The sequence below is a fragment of the Meles meles genome, chromosome 11, assembly GCF_922984935.1.
Source record: "Meles meles chromosome 11, mMelMel3.1 paternal haplotype, whole genome shotgun sequence".
Lineage (NCBI taxonomy): Eukaryota > Metazoa > Chordata > Mammalia > Carnivora > Mustelidae > Meles > Meles meles.
Window position 1 is genome coordinate 67581055 of NC_060076.1, and position 24773 is coordinate 67605827.

The following is a 24773-nucleotide window of genomic DNA, read 5'->3' on the forward strand; positions in this document are numbered from 1 at the left end:
GGAGGAGACCTAATGATGGATATGCTAACTAGCTAGACGGGCACCTATGCCAAATCTGATAATGTCATCTGTCAGGTGGAGATGCCTCCAGAAAGCGGAAACTCAGTGCATGAAACCCCTAACAGAAGATCCCCTGAGGCACTGGCTCCAGGGGGTGAGGAAAGCAATGCATGCTTTGTTGTTTTTTATCCCATGCTCTTTACTTCTATTGCATCTGCTATGTTTTCAATGTTTTGATACAAATAAAAACCATGCCACAGAAGCGAACCAAGCAGAGGAGACCTCTGGTGTGAGCTCTGCGGGATGGCCCCTGTCACCAGCGACGCCCTCACCTGTTCCTGATCTCCTTGAGCAAGGACGTGTCCTTGTCATACCCGAACTCGCCTCCAGCCGGCCGAGGCACATTCATGATGTCAGCGTGGGTGGCCACCAGGACCACGTGCAGTGGGTTCTTCAGCTTGCCGCCGAAGGCTGGGGGCAGAAAGCAGGTGTTTCACAGGTGGGTCCTCCTTCCTGGCTGCCTTGAGTTCCCTGGGGGGAGGGAGGCCATGCTGGCCTCTGGGATGTACACCTGCCCGCCATGTAGGCTCAGCCCGAGAAGGCCTGACCCTGGCCAACGTCGGGAAGAGCCTGTTTCCTGGGCTCAAACCACAGAACACGAGGAAGCTTCTCAGCTCTCCCTCTGGGGGGAGGGGGGCCTGCTTGCATGGTGTGGAGAAATCAAACTCTGAGCAGGTGCACCCTTTACAAGACAAAGAAAGCCCTCCGAACGCAGCAACACCCAGAGATGGCTGGGAGGGCCTCCTGCGGTGCACACAGCCTACCAGCCTCTCCTTAGCAGAGGGTTTAGGAAGAAAACAGCCAAAAGAACAGGAAAGCAAGAGGAAGAGTGGGGGGTCCCCTGACGAGGTTAAGTCCAATTATTTGATTATTCTATGAATTTCAAAGAACAAAACAGATAGCCCAGTGCCCACCCTGGAAGGCTGCTCCTTTTTGTGTTGTACACGAAGGAACAAAAGTGTATTCGAGGCTGTCTTCTGCTTTAGGAATAGAGTTAAGATAATACGTTCACACTCAATAGGGTCCCTTCCGTTCTTGATGGAACCACACAACGAAGGAGGGCCCGTTCTGCTTCTTCATCATGTAGGTAGAGGCACAGAGACCATCAAAGGACGAATTCCACTTCCACCCAACAAAAGTGACCACAGCTCTAGCGTGTAGGGAGAGAGTGACACGTGGTTCTCAAGGAATTGCTCGGACCTAGTCTCTGAGGCAGGAAAATGTGATCCTGTAATAGCTCCCTGCAAACAAAGGGAGCAGCTGAGCCTCAGGAACCGTCCAGAGTGGGAATCTAATCACGGGAAGGAGAGACCAGGTTGGGGGGAGCCTCACAGTTAGCCCCAAGCTGTGGATCCGCCCGGCGGGAAGGGTGCCCCACACCGGGCCTGCTAGCTTACCAATGGGCTCTTCAACTGGCACGAGAGACTTCAGGAAATTCAGCCAGAAAATCACTTGGTTCAACTGGATCTCGTAGGGTTCTTCCAGACTGAAAACGATGACGTGGATGGACGTGGGATCGTTGGCGGCAAAGTAGTCGTAACAGCAGAAGTACACAGGATTTCCAGAGAATTCCCACACGCTGAAATCACCGACACCTACGGAGAGAAGAGATGACTCTCTGCAAATGCCAACCACAGGTTTTTTTTTGTTTTGTTTTTAACAGTTTAGGGCCTGCTGAGGGAAAGAGTGGTGTCCATACCACCCAGCTGTTTATCTATACACTCCCGCCTTCCCCACAGGAATGACTCCTCAGGAGGAAGGATTCAGAGCCAACTGGTGGCTGTGGGCTCCCCATCAACAAACTCACACAGTCGGAGAACGTATGTGATAAGATTCCCTACCTTCAAATAAGTATAAATTCTTTTTGGAACATAACAGAGTATACACGATGTTGAATGTAAAAGTCACTAAGATATGTAATTTAATTTTGGTTCAATATTGACTATATTCATCTTCCTCAGGTGAGGAAGTGACCTGCTCAGTAGGTCACCTGCACAGGTGAAAGATGCAATGGTTGATTAGCACGGTCTGCGTCTGAGGGAGGGGAGGGAGCTGTGAGGAGGTGGGGTCCATACACTCAGCCAGCGTGGGGGCAGTGGAAGGGTCAAGAAGGGTAGAAGGCTGTGTGGCCTAATGTTTGGGGGGTGCTGGCTCTCTCATATGAGTGGTGGGTACAGAGAGTTCTCTTAGAAGTGTCTGTGGGTGAGGCTCTGATTGTAGATCCTAATGCACCTGGAACCTCTCAGGGACCTTCCAGACACAGGGGCATCCCTAGCCCTACACGGCCACATCCCAGCCGGGCAGTGACCATCCATGCACTGGCCTCTGGGGTAAACAGGCAGGACCATTTATATTGTAGGATTTCAAGCTCCCTTTCCCCAATTCTTCCCCTCAGTGCTAATTTTGGGCCAGAAATTCTGCAATCAACCATTATTCGGGAAGATCCAAGGGCACTTTTGGAGCCTCGACTGGAGAGCAGGCAGCCCCCGGGGACGGGACTCTCTTAAGTATGGCCACTGAGGCATTAGTGTGAAAGGTTCCGGAGCACAGACACAGGTCCTCTAGCACGGGGAGTACTGGGAGCCAGATCTGGGGCGGGGCAGGGGCTGCGAGAAGCCGGGTGAGCGAGGGGTGCTGGGGACAGACTGCCCCTCTCCCGATGCTACGACACCAGCTCAGCTCCGGGACCGCAGACAACACTCCGCTTTTAAAAAAGAAAATACCCGCGGGTTTTAATTCTACGTAACTGGACCCAGTGGTTCTCCTAGTGGGGTTCCCGAACCAACAGCAGCAACCTCATCTGGGAACCTCGCCCCCCCCCCCACCTCCTGCAGCTCTGGGGGGCAGGGTGGCAGTGTGAGTCTTCACAAGCCCTGCAGGAGACCTGCCTGCACTCTGGAGATGAACAGCTCGAGGTGACACACATTGACGTCTACCGTTCACGGGGTTCAGGGTAATCACGGAGCCGACGGGAAGATGCTCCCGACCGGCATTGTCGGAGCGCCTCCCGTGCCGGACACTGGAGCAGGCGCGGGAATCAGCGCATACGGTCCTCACAGATGGGTCTCAAAGAAACTGCCTTAACCCTGCTCTAGACTTCGTCTCCATGAGTCAGGGGCTGGCGTTCAAGTGATGTGGGTCAACGGGGGGGCCCGGGAGCTCCGGGGGCTGGGTGGGGGGTTGACACAGTGATTGCTGGAGAAAATAACCTTCCCAGGGAACATGTGAAGTGCTGGAAATGTTTGAGGGCAAAGAACACATGGGAAATTTTGCCCTTGGAGAGAATCGCCAATGCCTGGGCTGCCTAGCACCAGCCACGAGTGCAGATGTGGTCAAGGATAACTCTCCTCACACCTGCATTTGTCAAACTGCCAGCGGGATAGTATTTTACAAGGTTTTCTCATCCAAGTGGATGTTGGGCTCTGCCAAGAAAATGTATTGATTTACTCAACATTTATTGAGCGCCTACTGTGTGCTTGGGACTCTGCTAGGTGCCCAGGAGGGCAGGGGGGTTTAGTTTCACTCTTTAGGGGTATGAACCAGCTGTGCTTCACTGGGTCACTCCCGCGGTCACTCTGTGTGGCTCTTCCTCTGTCCTTGTGGGGCTGTGACAGACACGGGGGATTGCTCCCTTAGGGGGAGGACTTATAGCCCAGGGAGAAGGGAGACAGGAGGTGCTCCCCAGTGGGGCGCGTGGGCCACTGTACCGTTCAGATAAGCATTCTGGATGTCAATGGCCTTAGTGGACTGGTCATCGGCTGCACAGTGTGGGTGCTGGGGCGGGGCCACCAACACCTCCAGGGTCCCTCGTGTGAGTCCCGGCTCGAACATCATGCTACGGCTCCTCACGCTCACGTGCTCGCAGCCCGGGTACAGGTTGCTGATGCTCACGGACACTGCAAGTGAACAGGAGGCGGTGAGAACAGGGTAGCCTGAGTGTCTGCTCCCCGCCTGCCTGGCCTGCGCCTTGTCCCTTTCCAGACACTCTCATCCCCACCCCCTGCTTCTTCGGGCTGGCCCCGTGGGCCCCCCACGTGTGGGTCAGGGGTGCTGCCCTGATTCTTCCTGTCCACTGTACCTCCCGCAGGCCCCGGGGACTGACTCAGACACACACCCCCAGGGCTTCACCCCAGCTCCAGCTTTCTCAGGAACAGAATATCTTCCTCTAGTCTTTCCGCCCCAGGGGAGGGAATGGCTTCCTTCTGTCCCAGGCATTGAATGCTTTACCGTCTCTGCCATGCTCCCTTGACTGTGCCCATGACACTGTCCTTCAATTAACGTCCCCACCAGGACCCTGACTGGGGCCGATGGAGCCGTCCCACTCTGGGCCGTGAGACTGTTGTCAGGCTGACCGCAAAGGGATTCTACCCACTAGCAGGCCAGCTTGTCCCAGGCAGAGCGGACGGGATTTGATAAACGGCAGGCACTCCTGAACCTCACTGAGTTCTCGTCAGGACCGAGTTTGTGTCCGATATCACAAAAATGATAATTTCACAGGGAGACAGAGGCATCAGAGGGAAACCATTCCTCGTTGCTAACTGCTGACCCCTAGTGGTGGGAAGCGGCAGGCCCGGTGGAGCAGCCCCCTGGACACCCTGAGCAGAGACAGGGCGCCCCCTGTGCTCCTCTCTGGGGACCGCAGGTCGCCTTCCCTGCAGCACTGCTCCTGGACACCTGCTCCCCCTCTGCTCTGGGTATGTCCTTCCTGCTGCAGGGAGGCCTGCAGCACAAGGCCACAGCCACGACCCTCTGCTGGCCGCAGAGCGAGTCTCGGTGTGGCCGCCAGACAAGTCGTGCGAGGGAAACCCAGGGGCCCTGAGCCGGTGCACACAGAGCAGCCGGAATCCACACGTGCCCCCCACTCCTGTGTCCTGCCTGGTGGCTCAGCCCTTCTCCCCCTGCATCTTAGGAGCTGACAGCGCCAAGGGCCAGGCGTTTAAGGCAAACCCGCAGCCTGCAGTCTGAGTGATATACAGGTACTTATATGGATATTGATATCTGATATCAGGGATGTGAGTCGGTGCACCCAGAGTTTCCAATTTTCCACAAAGAACCTAATATCCAACTTTTTTGGTGACTGAGGTGTGAATGTCGGCAGCTAATCCTATTTTCCTCCTCCACACCCCCTCCTGAGCACAACACACAGTGCCCAGGCCCTGGGTTTCAGCCTCTGCCTGAGGCAGACACGTTATGTCTCTGAGCCCCCAGTTAACTGCTCTCCAAAGTGGGTTATGACACAACCTCAAAACGTCGTGAGAATCCAGTGAGACGACACGTGTGCAGGACCCGGACCCAGGTGAGCACAGACCATGTCAACCTCACACACCACTTTGCACGCTCCCCAGCTTCCAGGTTTTACTGTGGTTTCCCCAGAGACCAGCCACTTTGCCCGCTGGACATCCTTTTGGTGTCCCCTGAGTCTTCTCTCCTGTCTTTCCGGCATTAGTCACTTTCTCCAGTCTTATGAATCCCTGAGGGGACTTCCTTTTACACAAGTGACCACGGAGAGCAGAACTGTGCCTCCCGAGAGAACAAGACCGTCCGCTCCCGGAAGGAGGGAGTACAGTTCAGCTCCTTCTGGTAGCAAAGCCAGCGTCCTCCGGGATGCTGGGAGACCAGGAAGATTCTGGAATGGACTCACATGGGACACAAGAGAGGGCAATATTTACCTCCTAACAGTCCTGTCAGGGAAGTGCAGCCCCACCAAACTGCTATCCTGACAGAAATTCGCAGGTTCAGCACAGAGACACAGCTCTGAACCAAGGGTGGTCAAGAGAACAGGAGAAGCAGCCTCCCTTGGGGACCCGCTGCATCTCTGTGCTGACTGCAGCTGGAGCGGCTTCTCTGGTCCAGAGCGGACATTGTCCTGCCAGACTCGTCTGTCACTGAGTCCCACGACCAAGTCTCTCTCAGCCCTGGCTGAAGGACGCTGCCACACTCATGACCGTGGCTGATAACACGGCCTTCCTGAGCCACAGTTTATCAAGAATCTACTTCTGGGGCGCCTGGGTGGCTCAGTAGGTTAAGCCTCTGCCTTCGGCTCAGGTCATGATCTCAGGGTCCTGGGATTGAGTCCCGCATCGGGCTCTCTGCTCAGCGGGGAGCCTGCTTCCCTCTCTCTCTCTCTCTGCCTGCCTCTCTATCTACTTGTGATCTCTCTCTGTCAAAGAAATAAATAAAATCTTTAAAAAAAAAAAGAATCTACTTCCAGATTCTTCCACATGTGAAAGATGCATGGAGACAGTACTTCTGAGGGATGAGGGTTGAGAAGGACATAAAATCTGTCTGTGGCTGGTTCAGTTTCGCTCAGGGGCTCCTGGGGCATAATCTGCATACCCAATGAGGATGTACAGAAATTCCAGCTCAGAGCTCTAAGTAGATCTCTTCCTCTCTCTCCCTTTGCCTCTCTCTCTCACACACACACTTGGCACCACTGGCCCGGTCCACACACACAGCCTGAGCCTCATCATTAAGTGTGGAAAACCGCTGGCTTCAGAGAAGGTGAAACCATCCTGCATCTCTAAACTGAGCCAAAATTACAGATGACCATGGCCAACGTGTGCCTGAAACCGCCCTTACTACAGACGGAGCTGTAGCATCCCCACTAAGCACAGCAGTCAGGCCCGTCACGAATTCCCAGCTGGGTGACACTGGGCAGCCCACTGGACTCCTCTAGGCTCCGGCAAAATGCTGGGTAGATGTCCTGGAGGCTGCTGTGTGGACTCAGTGAGGCGACACGCAAGCCACGTCTCGTCCAGTTCCGGGCACACTGTGTTCGGAAGATACTCACCCTACGTGTAAGCTGCCCTGCACTCATGCTAACTGTGAATCTACTGTGGTTCTCAGAGCTTCACCTGGTTTCAAGTCCACTGCTGTTCAGAGAAAAGAAGCTGAAAGGGGCACGTAACTGTCAGTCAATGGTCCCTCAGCCCTGAAGAAGCTCCCCAGACACCCTCACCCATGGAGAGAGGGATCGCATGGAAACAAAACTTTACCGTCGGTGTTCTCAGCGGGGGTATCTGACAGGACACCCTGTGAGGTCATGCAGAGGAAATGAATCCTTGCACAAAATGGGGACAAAGGAACCTCTCTGGAGGGTTATCTTCTTATCTTTGCAAAATGTAATTGCTTCACTTGAGATTTGGGAGAAACACAATCTGTGCCCAGTGTTCTCTGTGGTGCTTTTCCCCGGGGCTGGCGGAGGTGGGGAAGGACAGGCACGCGGCCCTTCTGGACATGGAACCACCCATAACTGCATCTAAGCAGGTGGGGGGGACGACAGCAAAGCCCGCCTCCCAGTCAAGCTCCATGTGAGTGGACGGACCAACCGTGACATCATTAGGGAGCCTTTCAAGACCACCAACCAGCGTCGAGATGCACAAAGGTGAGTGCAAATTCTGTGGCTGTGTTCTTGAGTTACTGTGAGCACCCAGCGTTCCAAGAACAAAGCCTATGGGGAACAACCCATCCTGGACCAATGTACCATCCTGTGTACGATCTGGAACCTGAATCTGTCCACGTGAGTTTTATCTCCGAGGGCTGAGTCCCCTGGTCTGTGACAGTTAGCCACGTGGCAGGTATGTTTTATTCTGTCCCCCCGCATCTATAATAAACTCATGTGAAATGCACACAACATACCATTCACCATATTAACTCGTTCTGGTTACACTGGTCTGGTTTAGAGTAGAACACGACAGCATTCTGTGATTGGCACACATGCAGCTTGGACCTTTGTGACTCTGACCGTGATTTGGGGGAGGCCCTGGCCTTGCTATCCCTGGGCGATCTGGGAGCGCAGGCCAAGAAGCAAGTGCACACAGGACCCAAAGCTGGGCTAGACACCTGGAGCCAACAGGGCAGTGAGCTCCGGTCACCACAGGCCAGGGAACCAACACAAAGCCACCGCTCACCCTAGACCTGGACACGGGACAGCACAGAAGCCAGCACCTTGCGCAGCCACAGGAGCCGGGGTGGAGGCGCCTACCTGCGGGCTTGGACGCCAGTGGGGAGGGCGGGAACCTGGTGGAGCTGGCGGAGGACAGTCTGGGCCGGCGTCTCCGGAAGAAGCTTCTCAGCAGCCCACACTTGAGCGATTCCACCAGCGTGGTTTTCCCGGAGCCCGAGTGGCCAAACAGCTTCAGTTTGATCCTGGATTGGAGGTTCTGCGTGGGTCGCAGCTGCTGGATGAAGAGTCCCCGGTGAGTGTCCTAAACACAGGTGCAGGGGGGCCAATTAGTCACAGAACAAGAGAAGGCTCTGAGCAAACTGCCAGCGCGGATGCTCCCAGTTTGGAACCCTCACCTCGTCCTTCCCCATCCGGGATTTCTTTGTGAGGAGAAGTTTTGTTTTTGCTTTTTAAGGGTTTTATTTATTTATTTGACAGAGAGAACACAAGTAGCCAGAGCAGCAGACAGGGGAGAGGGAGAAGGCTCTCTGCTGAGCAGGGAGCCAGATGTGGGGCTCGATCCTAGGACCCTGGGATCATGACCTGAGCTGAAGGCAGACACTTAAGCCACTGAGCCACCCAGACGCCCCCATGAGGACAAGTTTTAAGAGCTACTGTCTTAGGAACTTTCACACATGCCATGCAGTGTTAGTAACTGTGGTCCCGTCGTGTACACTACACCCTGGCACTCATTTTCTAACTGGAAGTTTGTAGCCTGGTCCACGATTCTTACCCATGGTGCACAAAGGTTTCGTGGTGTCCCATTGCAGCCACAAAAAAATTCATGTAAAGTGCAAGTAACATACAATTCCCTGTTTCAGCCATTTTAAAGAGGACTGAAGCTCCGAGGCGTTACTACACGTATGATGTGTGCAACCAGCCCTGCTCTCTGGTTCTGGAACATTCCGTGATGTAAGGAAGCTGAGCCCATCAGCAGTCACTCCTCCCTCCCCGCCCAGCCCCTGACAACCACCTATCTGCCAGCACATGCCCAGGTCCATGGCACTTTTGTGCACAAGGAATTGGTTGGAGCAACTCCTGTGAGGTCACTGATTACCAGGAGAAACAGGGTTGGCCTGTCCGACTGGCCAGGGCCACCTGCTGCTCTCTGCGTGGAGGGGTCCTGTTCTCCCGGCACCGTGAGAGTATCAGATGCTGAGAAGAAGGGCCTCACCAGATACCTACACAAACGCTGTGGCGGGGCCAGGGCCCCGATAACATTCCCCTGTCCTCTCTCTTCATCCCTATAGGGAGAAACGGGAGAACTCACAGACTCACTCACTCCCTCACTCGTCAGCAGACATTTACGGAGGCCCCCATGGGCTCCGCACAGTGCAGGGAACAGGAAGGTCCAGACTCGTCCCAGATCCGTGTCCTGGGGAGACACAGGTATGTGAACACTGACACCAAACACGGCAAGAGTGCTTCTGCGGGGACGGTGTGGGCAGAGCTGTGTCTGGGAGGCGAGCTTGCTAGGTGGCCGGTGGAGGAAGCCACAGAGGTTCAGTGGGAGGACAGCGGCAGAAACGCCCCCCACCCAGGTTTGGAAGTAGATGCAGTGTCTGCCAGGCCTGAGGTCCCAGGAGACCAAGAGCAGGCAGTTCCCTCTCAGAGGCTCCTGCAGGGTCCCCCTGAGTCGTCATGGAGCACCTCAGGGTTGGGGGGGGGGAGGGAACCCTGCAGGAGCCTCTGGGAGGGAACTGCCTGCTCTTGGTCTCCTGGGGCCTCAGGCCTGGCAGACACTGCATCCCTTCCAAACCTGGGTGGGGGCGTTTCTGCCGCTGTCCTCCCACTGAACCTCTGTGGCTTCCTCCATAGGCCACCCAGCAAGCTTGCCTGCCAGACACAGCTCTGCTGAGGGCTCCCTGTCCTCCCCCAGTCTCTGTGTGGGACTGGGACCTTCCTTCTCCACATGGCAACACTGCCCCCTAGCGGGCATTGTGGAAATGGGCGGCCACTTTTTCAGTTCCTGATGTTGGAGGAGCTCCTGGATGTGGGTGCTATGAGTTCAAATATTAGGTTAACGGAGGTCCTGCACGGTAACCATTCCCTGGGTCCATGTGACCTCTGAGTGTCTGCTGAGCATTTTTATAAGAAAAAAACCTTGTTTATGAATATGCGAGCTTAGGATTTAACTGCATGTTTTGGAGAGCATTTTTTTTTTTCAAATTAACATACATTATTAGCCCCAGAGATACAAGTCTGTTAATAGTCAGGTTTACACACCTCACAGCACTCACCACAGCACATACTCCCCCCACCAATGTCCATAACCCAACCACTCTCTTGGAGAGCATTATTTAATAGTTACTGAGATTTCTGAGAATGCAGCAGTTTAATAAATTGGTGAAGATATTTAATTTTTCATGAACTCCTACCCTCACTTCTGCAGGTCAGGTCAGCAGATGGCCACAGCGTCCGTGTGCCATCCCAGGCTCCAGGATGCATGGGCGTCTGCAGGCATGGCCTCAGTGACTGTGGAGGGATCTCCGTATCTGCCAGTTTCATGATGTGCCCTCATGCCCCGGGCCCCAGCATTCACACATGGAAATATATTATTTCACTACAGCTATTTCCTCTGATGTCTTTGTTCTTTTACAGGGAGGGCATTCCATTCGCTAAAGAAACCTGTGCTGGGATTGGTCTCCCGTGAACTTTACCCAGGCAAGGAAAGGGGGGATCGCCAAGTGTGTGTTGCCGATGTTGGGTGGGCTGGGGTTGCAAACCTCGCCCTGCGTGGTGCTCTGAGCGTGAGGCTGTCCTTATTCTGGTTTTTCCTGTAGCCTCAAATCTCAATAGGTTCAGACACAAAGCACTGCAGGGGAGGGCAGGGGCTGAGGGGATCTTGCCAGCAATTGCTCTGAATTCTGACCCAAGTCAGCACAGAGGCTGGAGATGGTCTGTTCTGACGCAGGTACTCATCGGTGTGCTGCAGACCAGGCTGGAAGAAATGGGGCACTCGCTGATTTTAACCTGATCGCAGATACTGTTGCAAATAAGTCCTTGACCCCCTGAAGCGAATCTGCCTCCCTTCACTCTAGGTTAACCCTCAAGTCCAGCCCTTCCTCTCCTTTCCCTTTATATCAGGCCCAGCTCCCACCTCCCACCTCCCCTGCACGGAAGCGTGTGAACTACAGTTACCCCGTCCTGTGAGCATCACTGTTCACCATGAGCGTCTCACTGAGTAAGTCACAACACGCACCACATACTTTGTGACAACACACAGATTCTTTGTGGGAAGCAGTGTCTCCTTCTCCTGGGACAGGGAAAAAGGCAGAAAACCCGCTTCGGGCTGTAATCCAGCAACTGGGTCATGGGTGCACTGTGCAATTGTAATTGGCTTGTGGCCCTTTTCTGCCTCGTGCCCTGTTGATCTTGGCACCTAACTTGGGCACCACGTCTGTCCTCTGTGCAGGATTGAGGGTATGTTTGTCCCCTCTACTGAGCCCCTCAGGCCCTTGCATTCAGAGAAGACTAGAGGTATGGTAACCATGGGACACTGCTGCTGTCCCAGTGTGCTTCTGGAGGCTTCTCTGGCCCATGGCTGGCTTGGCAGCTGAGGGGCTTCATGTCTATGCCTTGCTCAGTGCTGCCCTCAACTAAGTACAGTTCATCCTTTGAATTCCATGCAGGGTAGTGGGGGCCAGAAGCCATGGACAATGTGCTTGCTTGATCCCTGGGCCAGCCCCAGAACAGAGGTAGGTGGGGATGAAGACTCTTTTTTTTCCTTAACTCTAGCCCAGGTGCTCTATGTCAAGGCTCTGAACTTGGGCCTTGTCCTTGGCCAAGTTACTCCAGTTTTAGCAAGAACCCTGCTCCTTCCTATGTGATGACATTCCTCACCCCTCCCTGATATCTGATCCCCCCCGGACTGCCTTCAGCAAGAACCTTGTTGAGTAGCTGTATTGTGACCTTTAACACTCCTATTTTCCTGCTGCCTCAATGTCCCCACAAACAGGCTGTGAGCAGTGGCCCAGGCATACCAGGGTGATGAAGTGAGCCATGCCTCAAGGTCACTCCCAAATTTAACCCAGTGACCCTCAAATGTTCCCAATGACACTCCTTTTACATCCCACCCTGATCCCTCATAAAGGCCCCCATAAAGGGAAGCAGGGGTCGTCCCTGCTTCCCCTGCATAGATGAGCCCCCACCCTGCTGGCCTTCCTGGCATGGACTCATCCACCCTTCACCTTGTCTTTGGGAGACAAGTCTGGAAACATTTCTCTCTGTCCAGATGGATAGATCTGCCACAAGGCAAGAAAGCAAAACAGGAGTCTTCTCCTTTCTAAGGAGACCGAACCTGGTCCTGCAGGATGATCTGTCCTCCTGCTCATGGAGAGCCTTGGAGAATCTGAACACAACTGATTTTGATTTAGAAGTACAAAAGGTCCTGAAATCTCCCATGCATTTTCTCTCATGTGGCGGCACAGGGACGGGTGGGGATCAGGGTCCAGGGGAAGGTGGCTGCCAGCACCCTGATAGTGTGTGCTCTCCAAGGCTGTCTGTCTGGGGCTTTGATGCAGAGAGGGCCTGAGAAGGACAGGGAGTGGCTCCTGGCTCGCTCTGCAGGCGGCAGAACACCGATCTCTTTGGAGGGAGCACACAAGTCCATCGGGGGTCTTTGTTTACCAAGAGCTCCAAGACCACCTGTGCCACCTGCGGGCCACAAAGCCCCACCTGGTCAGACCCTCCCAGCAGTAACACCTGGAGCTGAGACCCTGTTGTTTCCTAAATTCTGGCTCCCGCCTGGAAACAGTCTGCTCTGTCTATCCACACCCCCCCCAGCCCCTCCTGGCCAGCCCCGGGCAGGCAAATGTGGCTGGCTGCAGAGGTGAGGCCTAGGAGGGTGGTCCATGGCTGTGGGTCTCTTCCGAGCGGGGCTGCCAGGCTTGGGAAAAGGATAGGAAAGCAGCAGAGAACCAGAGGAATCAGAAGTCTAAACCAGTCCCACCACCTTCCAGGCAGTCAGACAGTCTATCTGTGTAACTGCGAGGCAGGATATTCACTCTTTCCCCCATTTATTTCCTTTAACCTTATACTTTAAATATTACCAGAGATGAGGGCCTCCGCTTGCATTCCTGCCCACTGCTCACAAAGTAACTAAGCCTGGATAACCCATCCAAGTGCTGTCATATTTTACCTGGCCACCAAGGTAGAAGACCTTCTACCTGGTCTCTCTGTCTGGGCAGTCAGAGGAAAGTCCCCAAACCAGAGTCAGGTCTTGCTCCCACCTGCCGAACACACATGGACCAAACCCAGATTCCTGACCTAGTTTTGTAAAGCTGCCTAACTCTGATCCGGAGTCATACTCCCCAGACCACCTTCCTCAAGCCCCAGTGCAGACCCCTCCCTTTTGGTCGGGGTCCTGGGACACACCCAGATCTACTGCCCCAGGCCCTTTGCACTCACTACGATTCCTTCTGCTATCCCTTAGCCCCTCCTCTGGTTGCCTTCCCTCTCCAATATTTCCTGTGTTGGTTTAAATGTCACCAGCAGAGAAGTGCCCCCTGACCAGTGGATGGAAAGTAACACACCTCCCTTCTCTTATTTCACCCTGTTTGGATCCCTGCACATACAGCAGGGGCCACAATCCTTTATGAAGGGCCGGGTGGTCTCTCCTGTGACTCCATGTATCAGAAACCAGCAGTAGACAGTAATAAATCAAGGGGTGTGGCTGTGTTCCAAAAAAGCTTTATTGACAAAAACAGGTGGTGGGCTGACTATGGCTCCCAGGTCATTGTCTGCCAACCCCTGATTTACCCCTTCTGGCATTTTTCTTATTTGTTTACAGCCTGAGTCTTCCCTCTTGTTCACTGTGGTCTTAGCATATCCAGACACTGTGAATCCTTTTTAAATGAATGTTATTTGGTAACAGCATCGCTCTTTGACACCCTGGTGAATTCTGGCTTCTAGTTAACTTTCTTCCTGCACCTTTGCCCCTGGCAATTTAGCTGCACTTTCTCATCAGCAAAAATGACTGACGGGGGAAGGCCATATGCAATCTGGCAAAGCAAGATAAGAGCAGAGGACCCTGCTGTGGCTTCCCTGGAGGGCAGGATGTGGTCAGACCCAGCAGGGGAGGAGCACCTACTCTTAATTATGCAAATTTGCTTACTTGTGCTGAATTTTAAATTCTGGGCAAACTCTCCAATTCCTCCTATTTTCCAAAGTATTCTCAGGCACCTTTCTTCATGGTCTCATCTTAGATGTAAGAAAAACAACTATTTTAATATCACCTTATAGAAATCTAATTGGAAGGAAAATCAAACCCCCAGTGTGAGGGCACTGGCATTTGGAAAGAGACCAGTGATCCGCAAAACAGGACCAGGCGCTCAGGCAGATCACCCGTTCCAGGCACTTAGTGGGAAACCGGGACAGGGCAGATCCTGCCCAGCCGAGATCTGCCGTGGGTTCTTCCTGCCTTCGCAAGCTCTGGGATTGGCCCCCCTCACCACCGACTCTGCCCAGAGGCGCTGGTTGCAAGGTCTCCTCTCCCCAGGGTCAGCCGCCTGTGCTAAGGACGCAAGGAGTGTCTCTGTTCTGGCAGGCGCTCTCCTGCCCCTTCAGGTCAGTAAGATGACAGCTGGAACAGCAGGTCCCATGGATTCCCTAGAGGACCTTCTTTAGACGTATGTTCCCAGGCTCCTCAACTGATTAAAGGAAACAAGGGGGCCTTTCTGCTGCTAATCTGGCCCATGTGCATACCTATGGAATGACAGTCATTGAAGAAGACACAGACTTCTCCAGGAATGTGTTTAGGATCCACATGAGGGGGTCTGATAGAGGGTAGGCTTCCCCCCACCCCCAGAGGTGTCAGGAAATATGTAAACACAGTTTTTGATTTCACAATGAGTGGGGGAGTGTGCTATGACATGACTGCCTGGGGGGGTCGGCAAGCCCTGCAAAGACAGGAAGTCCCACCCTCCCCAAATGCCCGCCCCGCCCGGGAGAGAAACAGGGGGGACATCAAGGAGGAAATGACATGGGAAGGAAATGGGGATAAGATGCTCCTAAGTAGAAACTTCCCTCTTCCTCTCCCTTCTCTGTCCTCAGTGGTTGTGATCACTCTCCTCTGCCATGTGATGTGAGTTACAACAGCAAACATGTCCATTGTCTTGGCTTTGTAGGGATCGCTGAATTGTGGAAGGACCTACAACAAGTCCTTGTTGACAATCTCCAGGGTAGCTCCTGGGATAACACAGTCATTTTCAAGAATCCGGTTCCAGTACCGGTGTCCCCAGGCCCCAAGCAGCTACTTATTTGGAGATTTATTCATTTATTTTTAAAAAGGTTTTATTTATTGATTTGAGAGAGAGCAAGCTTGAGAGGAGAGAGGTCAGCGGGAGAAGCAGACTCCCCGCGGAGCAGGCAGCCTGATGTGGAATTCGATCCCGGGACTCCAGGATCAGGACCTGAGCGGAAGGCAGTCCCTTAACCAACTGAGCCACCCAGGAGCCCTATTTATTTATTTTTTTAAAAAATGTGGTTAGAAACACATGGCAGCCAGCTTCTCCCTCTCTGGCTCATCAGGAAGCCAGGGTCTAGAGCCCTTTGAGGGAAGGACTAAGGCAAACAGACTCGCGGGTCTCACTGAACATGAAGTCAAGGAGATGCTCCTGAACGGAGCAGGACCTAGTGAACCCAGGAAGGAGACTGGGGCTCACCACAGGGCAAAGAGAAGGGCCCCCCTTCCCCATGGCTGAGGGGGGATCAGCACGGAAGCCCTGAGCCCAGTGAAGGGCACAGGAAGCAGACATTTCTATTTCAGGACTGAATCTGGGCGCTTAGCTAATTCGCATCTGCTTAGCCTCAGTGAGCAGGGCTTTCCTGCAGAACAGCTCCATCTTGGGGATGCCGTGAAGGACAGCACCTGCTGTGCGCTGAGGACTAAATGATGGCTGTTGCTAACGATGGCTCTCAAGAGTGCCCTGCCACAGCTGCCTGGGGCCTTGTGCACACGCCACATCTGCTCCTGGGCGCTGGACCACAGGGGAATCTTTGTTTCTCCAGGACTCAGGGAGTGGTTTGCAGGGCTCCAGAAACGGCAAACACATGGTGCTTACTGTGTACAGACACTGTTCTAAAGACATCGTTTACATCACCACCATACTGTAAGGGAGGATTATAATTATGCCAATTGAGAAAAGGGAAACTGAGGCACAGAGCCGCTAGACTGTAGCAGCGCTGGGATTTGAGCCGGAGTCGTTTGACTCCCGAGTCTGTGCACTCAGCCATCGCATTATACACTGCCTCCAGAAGCAAAGGTGAGAGAGGGATCGTTCTGTGGGTTCAGGGCACGAACAGGAATGATGTCCTTTGCTCACAGGGACTGAAATGACGTTTCTTTGCCTTGACCTCTCCTGAGAGAGAGAACAATCCCAGCATCGTGGTAAAATACTAGACATTGGAATATTCTCTCCCCCATCTGTCTTTTAAAAACCTAGGCACCAAAACACAAGGATGCCCCTCAGTGAGAGGGAATAAAGGAAATCTGAAACAGGGACAGGGCAAGAGCCCATGTACCTTGATTTAAAGATTCTAGACTAGAAAACAGCTAGTCACCTTCCCTGGCCATTGGAGGTCAGCAGTAGCAGCACACAAGCTTCTCACTGTTTATATTTCCAATTACAAAAACCATGTAAGCATAGGGCAGGGAACCTGGGATCAGATTAAGGGAGAAAGCACGTTTCACCCCGTCAATCTGATCCCAGCTCGGCTGTCACATCAGGACCTATCCTTCCTGTCATCTGTCTGGGATTTACTGTTTCAGACCCATCACGGCAATGACAAATAAATAAATTAATAATATAAATAAAGATAAATAAATAAATAATATAAATAAATATCGGGCTTTAACCTCAAAAGCAGGGCACTTTGCTATGAAATCCACCCAAAGTCAAAGGTTGCAAACACCTGAGCCAATGTGGCGTGTTGCAGGGTTGCACACTGCTCCATTCTGCCATGAGGTGGCGGACATACAGCTTCAAGTTAAGGGAATTTAAAGATTAGGAGACTTTATGTGAAAGTTCCTTGTCTATGTGCTGACAGTGACTCTCAGGCTCCACCCCCTCTTGTTCTGCTTGTAAACAAAAACACTTCTCCCTTCTTATTCTTGTCCAAAATTCTCCTCCACAATCAGACAGTGCGTGGTGGTGCAGAGTGGGAGAACATGAAGTCCACAGCGAAAGCACACATTCCCTGCAAGAACGTGTGAGTAAGGAGAGGGACATTTTTTCCAGACTGTTCTCATCCTGGAATTGCCAGAAGGGAGGACACACTGAATCCCTGCAGTGGCCTGGGACATCTGTCTTCCCAGTGCCTCTGTGGCCAGTTCACACAGACTCTGAATCACAAAGGTATGATGATGCATGAGCTCCCAGTTCAACTCCAGGCGCTGGGAAAGCTTACTGCTCCCACCCGTGTCCCCTGCTCCACCAAGCCAGACCCTGGGACCACTAGGAAAAATTCAGATACTTGGCAGCTGTGGAGGTTAAGAGGGGATCGTCTGCTCCCAGGACACTTTGCAATTCATATGGCGGGACCTCTGTGGGACCTCGAGCTTGTATTGGGCAATACCTTTCCACTGGGCACTGAAATCGACTGGATTGGTTTGGGTTTTTTTGTTTGTTTGTTTTTATTTCTTGGAAGTTTGTTTTTGAAAAATTTTTATGTGATTACAGTTGGCCCTTGAACAACGCAGGCATCATGAGTGCTGACCCCCCATGTAGTTGAAAATCCAAATATATCTTCGACTCCCCCAAAACTTGACCACTACCAATCTACTGTTGGCCAGAAGCCTTCCCGATAACATAAACAGGAGATTAACATGGATTTTGTATGTCAATATGGACTACAGACTGTATTCTTACAATAAGGTAAGTTAGAGAAAAGGGAACATTAGTAAGAAAATCGGAAGGAAGACAATAGATTTATAGCACTGTACTGTCCTTACTGAAAGACATCTGCATAGAGGCAGACCTGCGGAGTTCAAATCTGTTGTTTAAGGCTTACCAGCATCATACGAAACGTGGAAAAAATGCAGTCATATTTAATGCAAGAAGTCACACTAGCAAAATCCCAGAATACCGCTGTTAATAGTTCCTTTTTATGCACTTTTTAAAAACAAAGAAGGAGTTATAACATGCATATATGGAATCTATCTTCTGCTTTGAAGCCCTAGAAAGTCCTAAACTCTTCTGGAGTTTAGGACTCAAAAATACTCGAGTGGTCAGAAACAGTTCTATCCTACATCTGTACAGCAATTCGCGAGACATTATTGTTGGTCATCTGATGTTTCTGATTTTTATTACTGTATTATAAATAACACTACAATGAACATATTATAAATAACACTACAATGAACATCTGTATGCATAAAACACTATTTCCTGCATTTTTTTCATTTCTTTAGGATAGAGTGCCAGGCATGGAGTTCCTAGCTTAGAGGGTGTGACTATTTCGAAGACTCCTGATACACGTTCCTATGATGTGGGCTAGAAAGACACCCCTGCATTTACTTACTTGTGTCCTGTTTCCTTAAACCTTGGAGCAACAGTGTTTCCTAAACCCGAGCGTATCATGTGACATCTTGGAGCTCAAAACATTAAGAAAGAAAGAAACTTGTCAGCTTTCTTATTTCCTGTCTACTTTATGGGAACAGTTATTAGAGAAGGGGTGGGAGGAGGGAAACGAGGCACAGAAACTGTAAAGAAGCCAAATGATTTCCAAGTTGGAACACAGAAGAAGAAACCGATAGGCAGCTGATGCATTTATGCTAACTGTATGCAAACCACAGGACAGGGAGAGATGCCTTTCCTGCAGCCTGTGTGTCCAAAGCCTCATTTTGTTCATCTCATTGTATAAAAGGAAAAAGAATTTTTCACATAAAAACAATATCAGACCAAAAACAGAATTTCTCACCTTTCGCAGTCTTGCAAGCAGACCTGCTACATGTTCGTGCTGCTCTGATTTAGCGAGCTCTTCTGCTGTCTTCCCGTCCTGTTGGAGAAAAACCGTTAGTGTCTTTCCTTCACGGGAGGGAGGTTGTTCCATCCACTGGTTCTGCTGTCAGAGGCTGAAACAAGCGTTAACAGGCCTTAGAAACAAAAAAGGTGGACAGAGTGTCCTCGATTCTTTCTCTCTCTCTATAGTCTTTATTTCATTTCCTAACTGGTTCTGCAGAGAGGGAAGGTGAGAATTAGAGAAAAAAACAGGTGCACTGGTGTCTCGAAGTCCATCCGTGAGATGTCTCAGACCCACAGGCTTTCCTCACACCTGGCACCTCGCGGGCGGGCGGATGACCCCAGATGCTGAACCTCCTCCAAGAAAGCAGACGATGCAGACTTTCATAGATGCCAAAGTCTAGCTGGTGCTAGCTAGTGTCTTAAGTCCCTTCCACGGACAAACCTGAGCACTCACGGAGGATGCAGTTGCTGGTAATTTCTGTGCATTTCAAAGAAAAGCCTTAGTTTTATAGACGATTTTGATGTAAAGATTTTCAGTGAACATAAGAGGAGGAAATCAGAGATCACGGCACCTTTTAAGTAGAGAATTTTCATAAGGCTGCCATTTCACAGTGAGCAAATTCACCTTCATTTCTGCGCCCGCAGTAAGCAGGAGCCGGGCTCACACGGAGCGCCCCGACCACCATGTGCCTGGTCCAGGCGGCCCGCTGCGCCTGCACGCGCGCTCGGGCACCCTCGAAGGAGGGAGAGCTCCGGCTGCTCATCCGTGGGCCACCGAGGGGGAAACAGAGGCTGAGGGGCTGTTCTGCTACAGTTTTAAAGTCGTTACTAATTTGGAGTAGAAAAGGCGAGAGGCCATTTCCGTGCAAATAAAAGCAGTCTCTTTTCAACGAGACGGAGAAGCATTTCGATCCCTCTCTCACTCGGGGCTGCTCAGCACTGGTTACAGCTGCGTTCCCGAGGAAGCTCGGGCTGCCCGAATCTCATCGACAGCACATCGTCCAGTTTTTTCTGCGCGGGGCTTCATGAGACCAGTGTCTCTCAGCCTCGGCACTGCTGACATTTTGGACCAGATCATACTCTGCCGTGCAGGGCGGTCCCGGGCCCTGCAAGGTGTTGAGCACCTCTGTCTCTGGTCTCTGCAAGGATCGTCCTCCCTGATTCCTGACAACTCCAAGTGTCTTCAGACAGGGCCCAGGGCTCCCTGGGGGGTGAAAAATCACCCCAGCTGAGAACCGCTGCCTTAGGCTGAAGCTGGAAGCTCACGTGAGCGCTCGGGGGAGCAGTCTTTACAGTGCGAGGCCCACCCCTGCTCTCCGTTAGGGCCTCAAGTGTCTCCAGGGGGCAGGGCAGAGCTTCTAGTTTGCTTTGGGGTGAATCAGGGATCTTGTCAGTCACCACACCCCAACCAGGGATCATGCCAAACAGCCTAGATCCTTAATGATATGTTGAGAAAAGGCCTCAGGATAGCGGTTCCCAAACCTCCCTGCACACTGGAACCCCAGGGTGCTTAAGAACTCCAGCGGGCTGCACACGCCCACTCCCTTCTGGACACTCCGCTTCCCTCAGTCTGGGTGCGACCCGGACACTGCGGTTTTAAGTGCTCCCCGTGATTCCGATGTGCAGCCAAGTGAGCCTTGACTAAAGTTGTCTGGCTGCTGACCACCACAATTCTCTTGGAGACCCAGGATGGGCACATTACACAGGCAGAGGACCTTCAGTGACAAAGGTCCCTGTCCATCATGGAGCCTTTCAAGTGACAGGAAAACCACCACTAACCAAATGTCCTACAATTATGGAGCACTTCACAGTTTGCAAAACACTTTGCCCTAGGAGACAGTGTTCAAGCTCCCAAAAGAAAGGCCTGCCCGTGTGGTGGGAAGTTTGACCTTTGGCGTCAGAAGGACGAGGTTGACCTGAATCTGCCCCCAACCAGCTGTGTGATCAGTCACTGGGTCTCCTGGAACCTGGGCTTCTTTACTGTAAGGCGGAAGCGGGGACCCTCATCACACAGGCACTTCAGCAGATCAGAGATAAACAAATGGAAAGAACCAAAAGAGTACTAGTCGTGGAAAAAGGAAGTGGCAGTAATTACTAATAAAAAAGCTGAGAATTTCCCCAAACACCCTGCCTTTCTAGGAGAGAATGGGGTAGGAGCTGGTTGTTTGCATTCTGGCCTTGCCCGACTCTGACTCTGTACTCCTGAGCCAGGTGCTAACTCCCACAAGCAATTCTAACACTCATTGTCCTCCTGGTTACAAACAGTGGTCTGGGAGGGCTTCACTGAGAAGGTGACAGCCTGAAGGAGAAGAGAAAGCAAGGCATTGGATACCTGTGAAGAAAGGCAAATACAAAGGCCCTGAGGCAGCAGGATGACTGTCATGTCTGAAGAGTTTCAGAGAAGCTCCTATGGTTCTTGTGGTATGGGGGGGTGGGTGTCAAAAGCTGGAGATGGAGCAGGAGATGGGGGTCAGGGAGGCAATGAGAGGGGTCAGTCTTTAGGTAGTCCCCATCATGAGGACTTCCAACTTGACGGAGGGCCTGAGCAGAGGAGGGATATGATCTGACTTATATTGCAAGAGTCACACAAGCTGCTGCCTGAGGAACAGTCTGGGCAGGTGAGGGTAGAAGCAAGGAAACCGGTTAGGCGACTGGGACAAATTGCACATGATCGTGGCCAAGGGATCATACCTCATGGGGGATCAGCAATCAATTCCAACAGAGCAAGAAGGGGAGCTAGAGGGGGCTGAAAAGAGGAGGCTATCTGGGGCTCCAACTGATTACTGAGAGATGAGAAGGAGCTAGTGTTCCAGAACATTCCTGCCACCAATGTCATCTGTGACTATGTGCCTACGTGCTATTAGGCACTAAAAGTCTCTCACACGAACAGAAGGAGCACATCATATCTTACAGCTGGGGTGTGTGTCCGTTCCTGGACCCTAGGAGCTGACAGGGGCTGCAGGCCTCTGCACAGGTCAGACACTGACAGAGAAGGACAGGGCTGGAGGGTGAGGACAACCTAGAGGTCAGGCCCTCCGAAGCTGGTGCCCACCAGAGGGCATGCGGGGGCGCTCTGGGGATGTGGGGCTGGAGCCAAGGACATGGGCCTGAGGCCAGGGGCAGCTGCAGCCCAGGGTGGTCAGAGGGCAGGGGTGGAATGTGGGAGGCCACTGGGACTGGAGGAGGCACGCAAAGGCAGGAAAGGCAGGAGCAAGTGCGGTTTTCCTACCCAAAGCGAGTGGGAGGGGCCGGAAGTGCAGGTCCGGTTAATGCACCAGGATTCAGAAAACCTGCTGCCACTGAGCTGCGGAGGAGAATGAAGACAGGCAGGGGCATGGCTACCTTAAAATTCAGAGCGGGGTTACACTGTGCGGAAGGAGAAGCAGTGACCAAGTCAGGCCCCGGGGGCTTTTGGGGTGACTTTGAAAGTTCAGTAAGCTTTACTTTTGTTCATATGCTTCGTTTAAAAAAAAAAAAAATCTCTTTTACCTTACTATAAAGAAGTTCTGAAGGCAAGGGCTACTAGGAGGTGACTGGAGACTTGGCAGCACAGTGTCCAGGAGGGGCTGTGGGAGGTAGTGGGGAAGAGATGGGGAGGGAGTCCAGGAAAAAAAGGGCAGGACCTTCAGAGGCTTTTCCAAGTAACTGGGGCTGAGACCAGAATGCGACGGCACGCGACCGCCAGGGGGCGCCGCAGGGTCGCGAGCTGGGATTAAGGACGCAGAAGTCCGCCAGCTCCTGCTGCGGGGACAGCAGCACGGGAAAGGGGCGGGCACTGTTTTTGCCAATCAGGAGGTGGCCCCTCCCCAACCTTGGCTACTCAGTGTTGAAATGCGGCCCAGGGAAAATGCCTGGGGGCATAAAACACGATTTCCAGGACAGTACAAACCGAAGAACGGGAAATACCGCAATACCTTTAAAATACTGATTGCTGGTCGAAATGGGAACATTTTGCATGTTTTGTGTTAAAGAAAATCTATTCCTGAATTTAACTTCTTCGTTTCTTTTCCTTTTTTGGATGCGGCTTCTAGAACATCTAGCATGGCACATGCTGCGCGTATGAGGATGGCTTTGTTGGAGAGGTCAGCTCGCAGCAAGGCGTCGGTGATCATACCGCCCCCCTGCTGGGCACCTGGAAGGCTGCCCCTGCTCTAAGAGTGAGACATCAGGGTGCAGCACCTGCCTGGGAGGCGGGCCCATCCGGCCCTGCTCTCTCCCCCTTGGCCGGCCAGGCCTCTCCATGCTGTGCTCCAGCCCACCGTCCTTCCAGCCCCTAGAAGGGCTTGTGGCCTCTCAGCTTAGGGCTTCCCACAGGGCGCTCCCTACACTCTCCCTGAGGAGCGCTCCCCACTCCTGGAAACTTCCCTCACTAGCCCCATCCCCTCACTGTACCTTCACTGCTGTGGCTCTTTTGTCTGCTCCCTCCCCCGTTAGACTACTGGAAGTTTCCTGAGGGAGCAGAGCTCATCTGCCCCTGTGTTCCTGGGTCTTAGCTGTGCCTGGTGCACAGTACGTGCCCAGTTTTGGGGAACGAAGAAACAGGGGAGCCACGTCTGAAGCAGAGGATGAATGAGGAGATAGACCTGAGGGCAGGCTGGAATGGGAGGCCACTGAGGGGAAGTAAGGAATCAGCTGCTGGGAGCAAGGGCAAAAGGAGAGCACCCAGGGCTCACAGAGGTCATGTGGTGGCACCAACCACCCAGCAGAGGCCAAGGGCCACACGTTTTACTGTCCTTAATCCGACTGTGGGATTGGCAGAATCAGCATCTGGTATCTTCAGAGCCATCCTTGACAGCTGATTTTTCTGTGAGGCAACACTTGTGACATATATATATACTTTTCCCAAGACATGGCTGGGCAGGGTTTGATAATGGCGCATCCAGCCTAGAAGCCCATGCATGGCCTTGTGGGGGTTTGTGACAGGTGGGGAAGTGCTGCAAGAAAGGGACAATCCCGTCCCACTGGCATTCCCTAGGCCTGCAGAAAAGCTCAGCTCAGGGCTCAACACTTCAGAGAACGGGGCCAGTACTTCTGGGGACAGAAGGACATCAAAGGACTGTCAGTACATTCAGGGAGGCAATGTCCTCCACCAGGGGTCACCAAACATTTTCTGTAAAGGGCAAGAGAGTAGATACTTTGCGCTCTGGAAGTCACAGGTTGCCGCCACATCTGCTCACCTCTGCCCTTACAAGCATTGAAAGTGGCCATAAATACGTAATAACGAGCGTGGCTGGGTCCCAATAAAACTTTATTTACAGAAACAGGCAGCAGGCTGGATTTGGCCCGTGGCCCCTAGTTTGCCAACCCCTGCGTGCCTCTCTAAGAAATGAGGCCTCCCTTCTGGTCTCAGGGCCCTGATTTTCCCAAAACTGGCTGCCATATTTTGAAACTCCAGTGGCTTTCCTTAGACAAACACTTTATGTCAGCAAAGCACTAGAGAGTCTCAGGAACCTCCCACGTAATGGAGTGGGAGACTCAACCCACCATTAAGCCAGAAGCAAGTCAAATGACAATATTTCACAGTAGCAGTAAAATGACAACCTTATCTCATTAGTCCCCAGATTTTTCCTCTTTGGTATTTCATGAAATGTAACTCAAGCAGGGCAGTACCTGGCGTGGAAGGCGGAAGAGAAGCATTGCCTGTAAAATCATCAGGACCTGCCTCAGAGCCAAGGCAGCTTCTCGAACAGGAGAGCACGGCTCTCCCAAGCAGTTCCCCACCCTGACCCCCACCCCAGGCACCTCCGAAGCCCCATAGGGGAAGGGAGCATTGAGAAAAGGAAAACACATACCTAACCACACAC

The 24773-nt window shown here is 52.5% G+C and overlaps 1 protein-coding gene across 5 annotated transcripts in view; it reads right to left on the reverse strand.

Moving 5' to 3' along the window:
• Window positions 1-24773, reverse strand: part of DAPK1 (death associated protein kinase 1) — a 173314-nt gene that overhangs the window by 9561 nt on the left and 138980 nt on the right. For all 5 annotated transcript variants that reach the window (XM_046022634.1, XM_046022631.1, XM_046022632.1 and 2 more), the window contains exons 19-23: window positions 18926-19003; window positions 8045-8267; window positions 3768-3956; window positions 1458-1655; window positions 333-471 (exon numbers count right to left, since the gene is read on the reverse strand). In XM_046022634.1, coding sequence (XP_045878590.1) covers window positions 333-471; window positions 1458-1655; window positions 3768-3956; window positions 8045-8267; window positions 18926-19003 — 827 coding nt within the window. The remainder of the gene's footprint in view (window positions 1-332; window positions 472-1457; window positions 1656-3767; window positions 3957-8044; window positions 8268-18925; window positions 19004-24773) is intronic.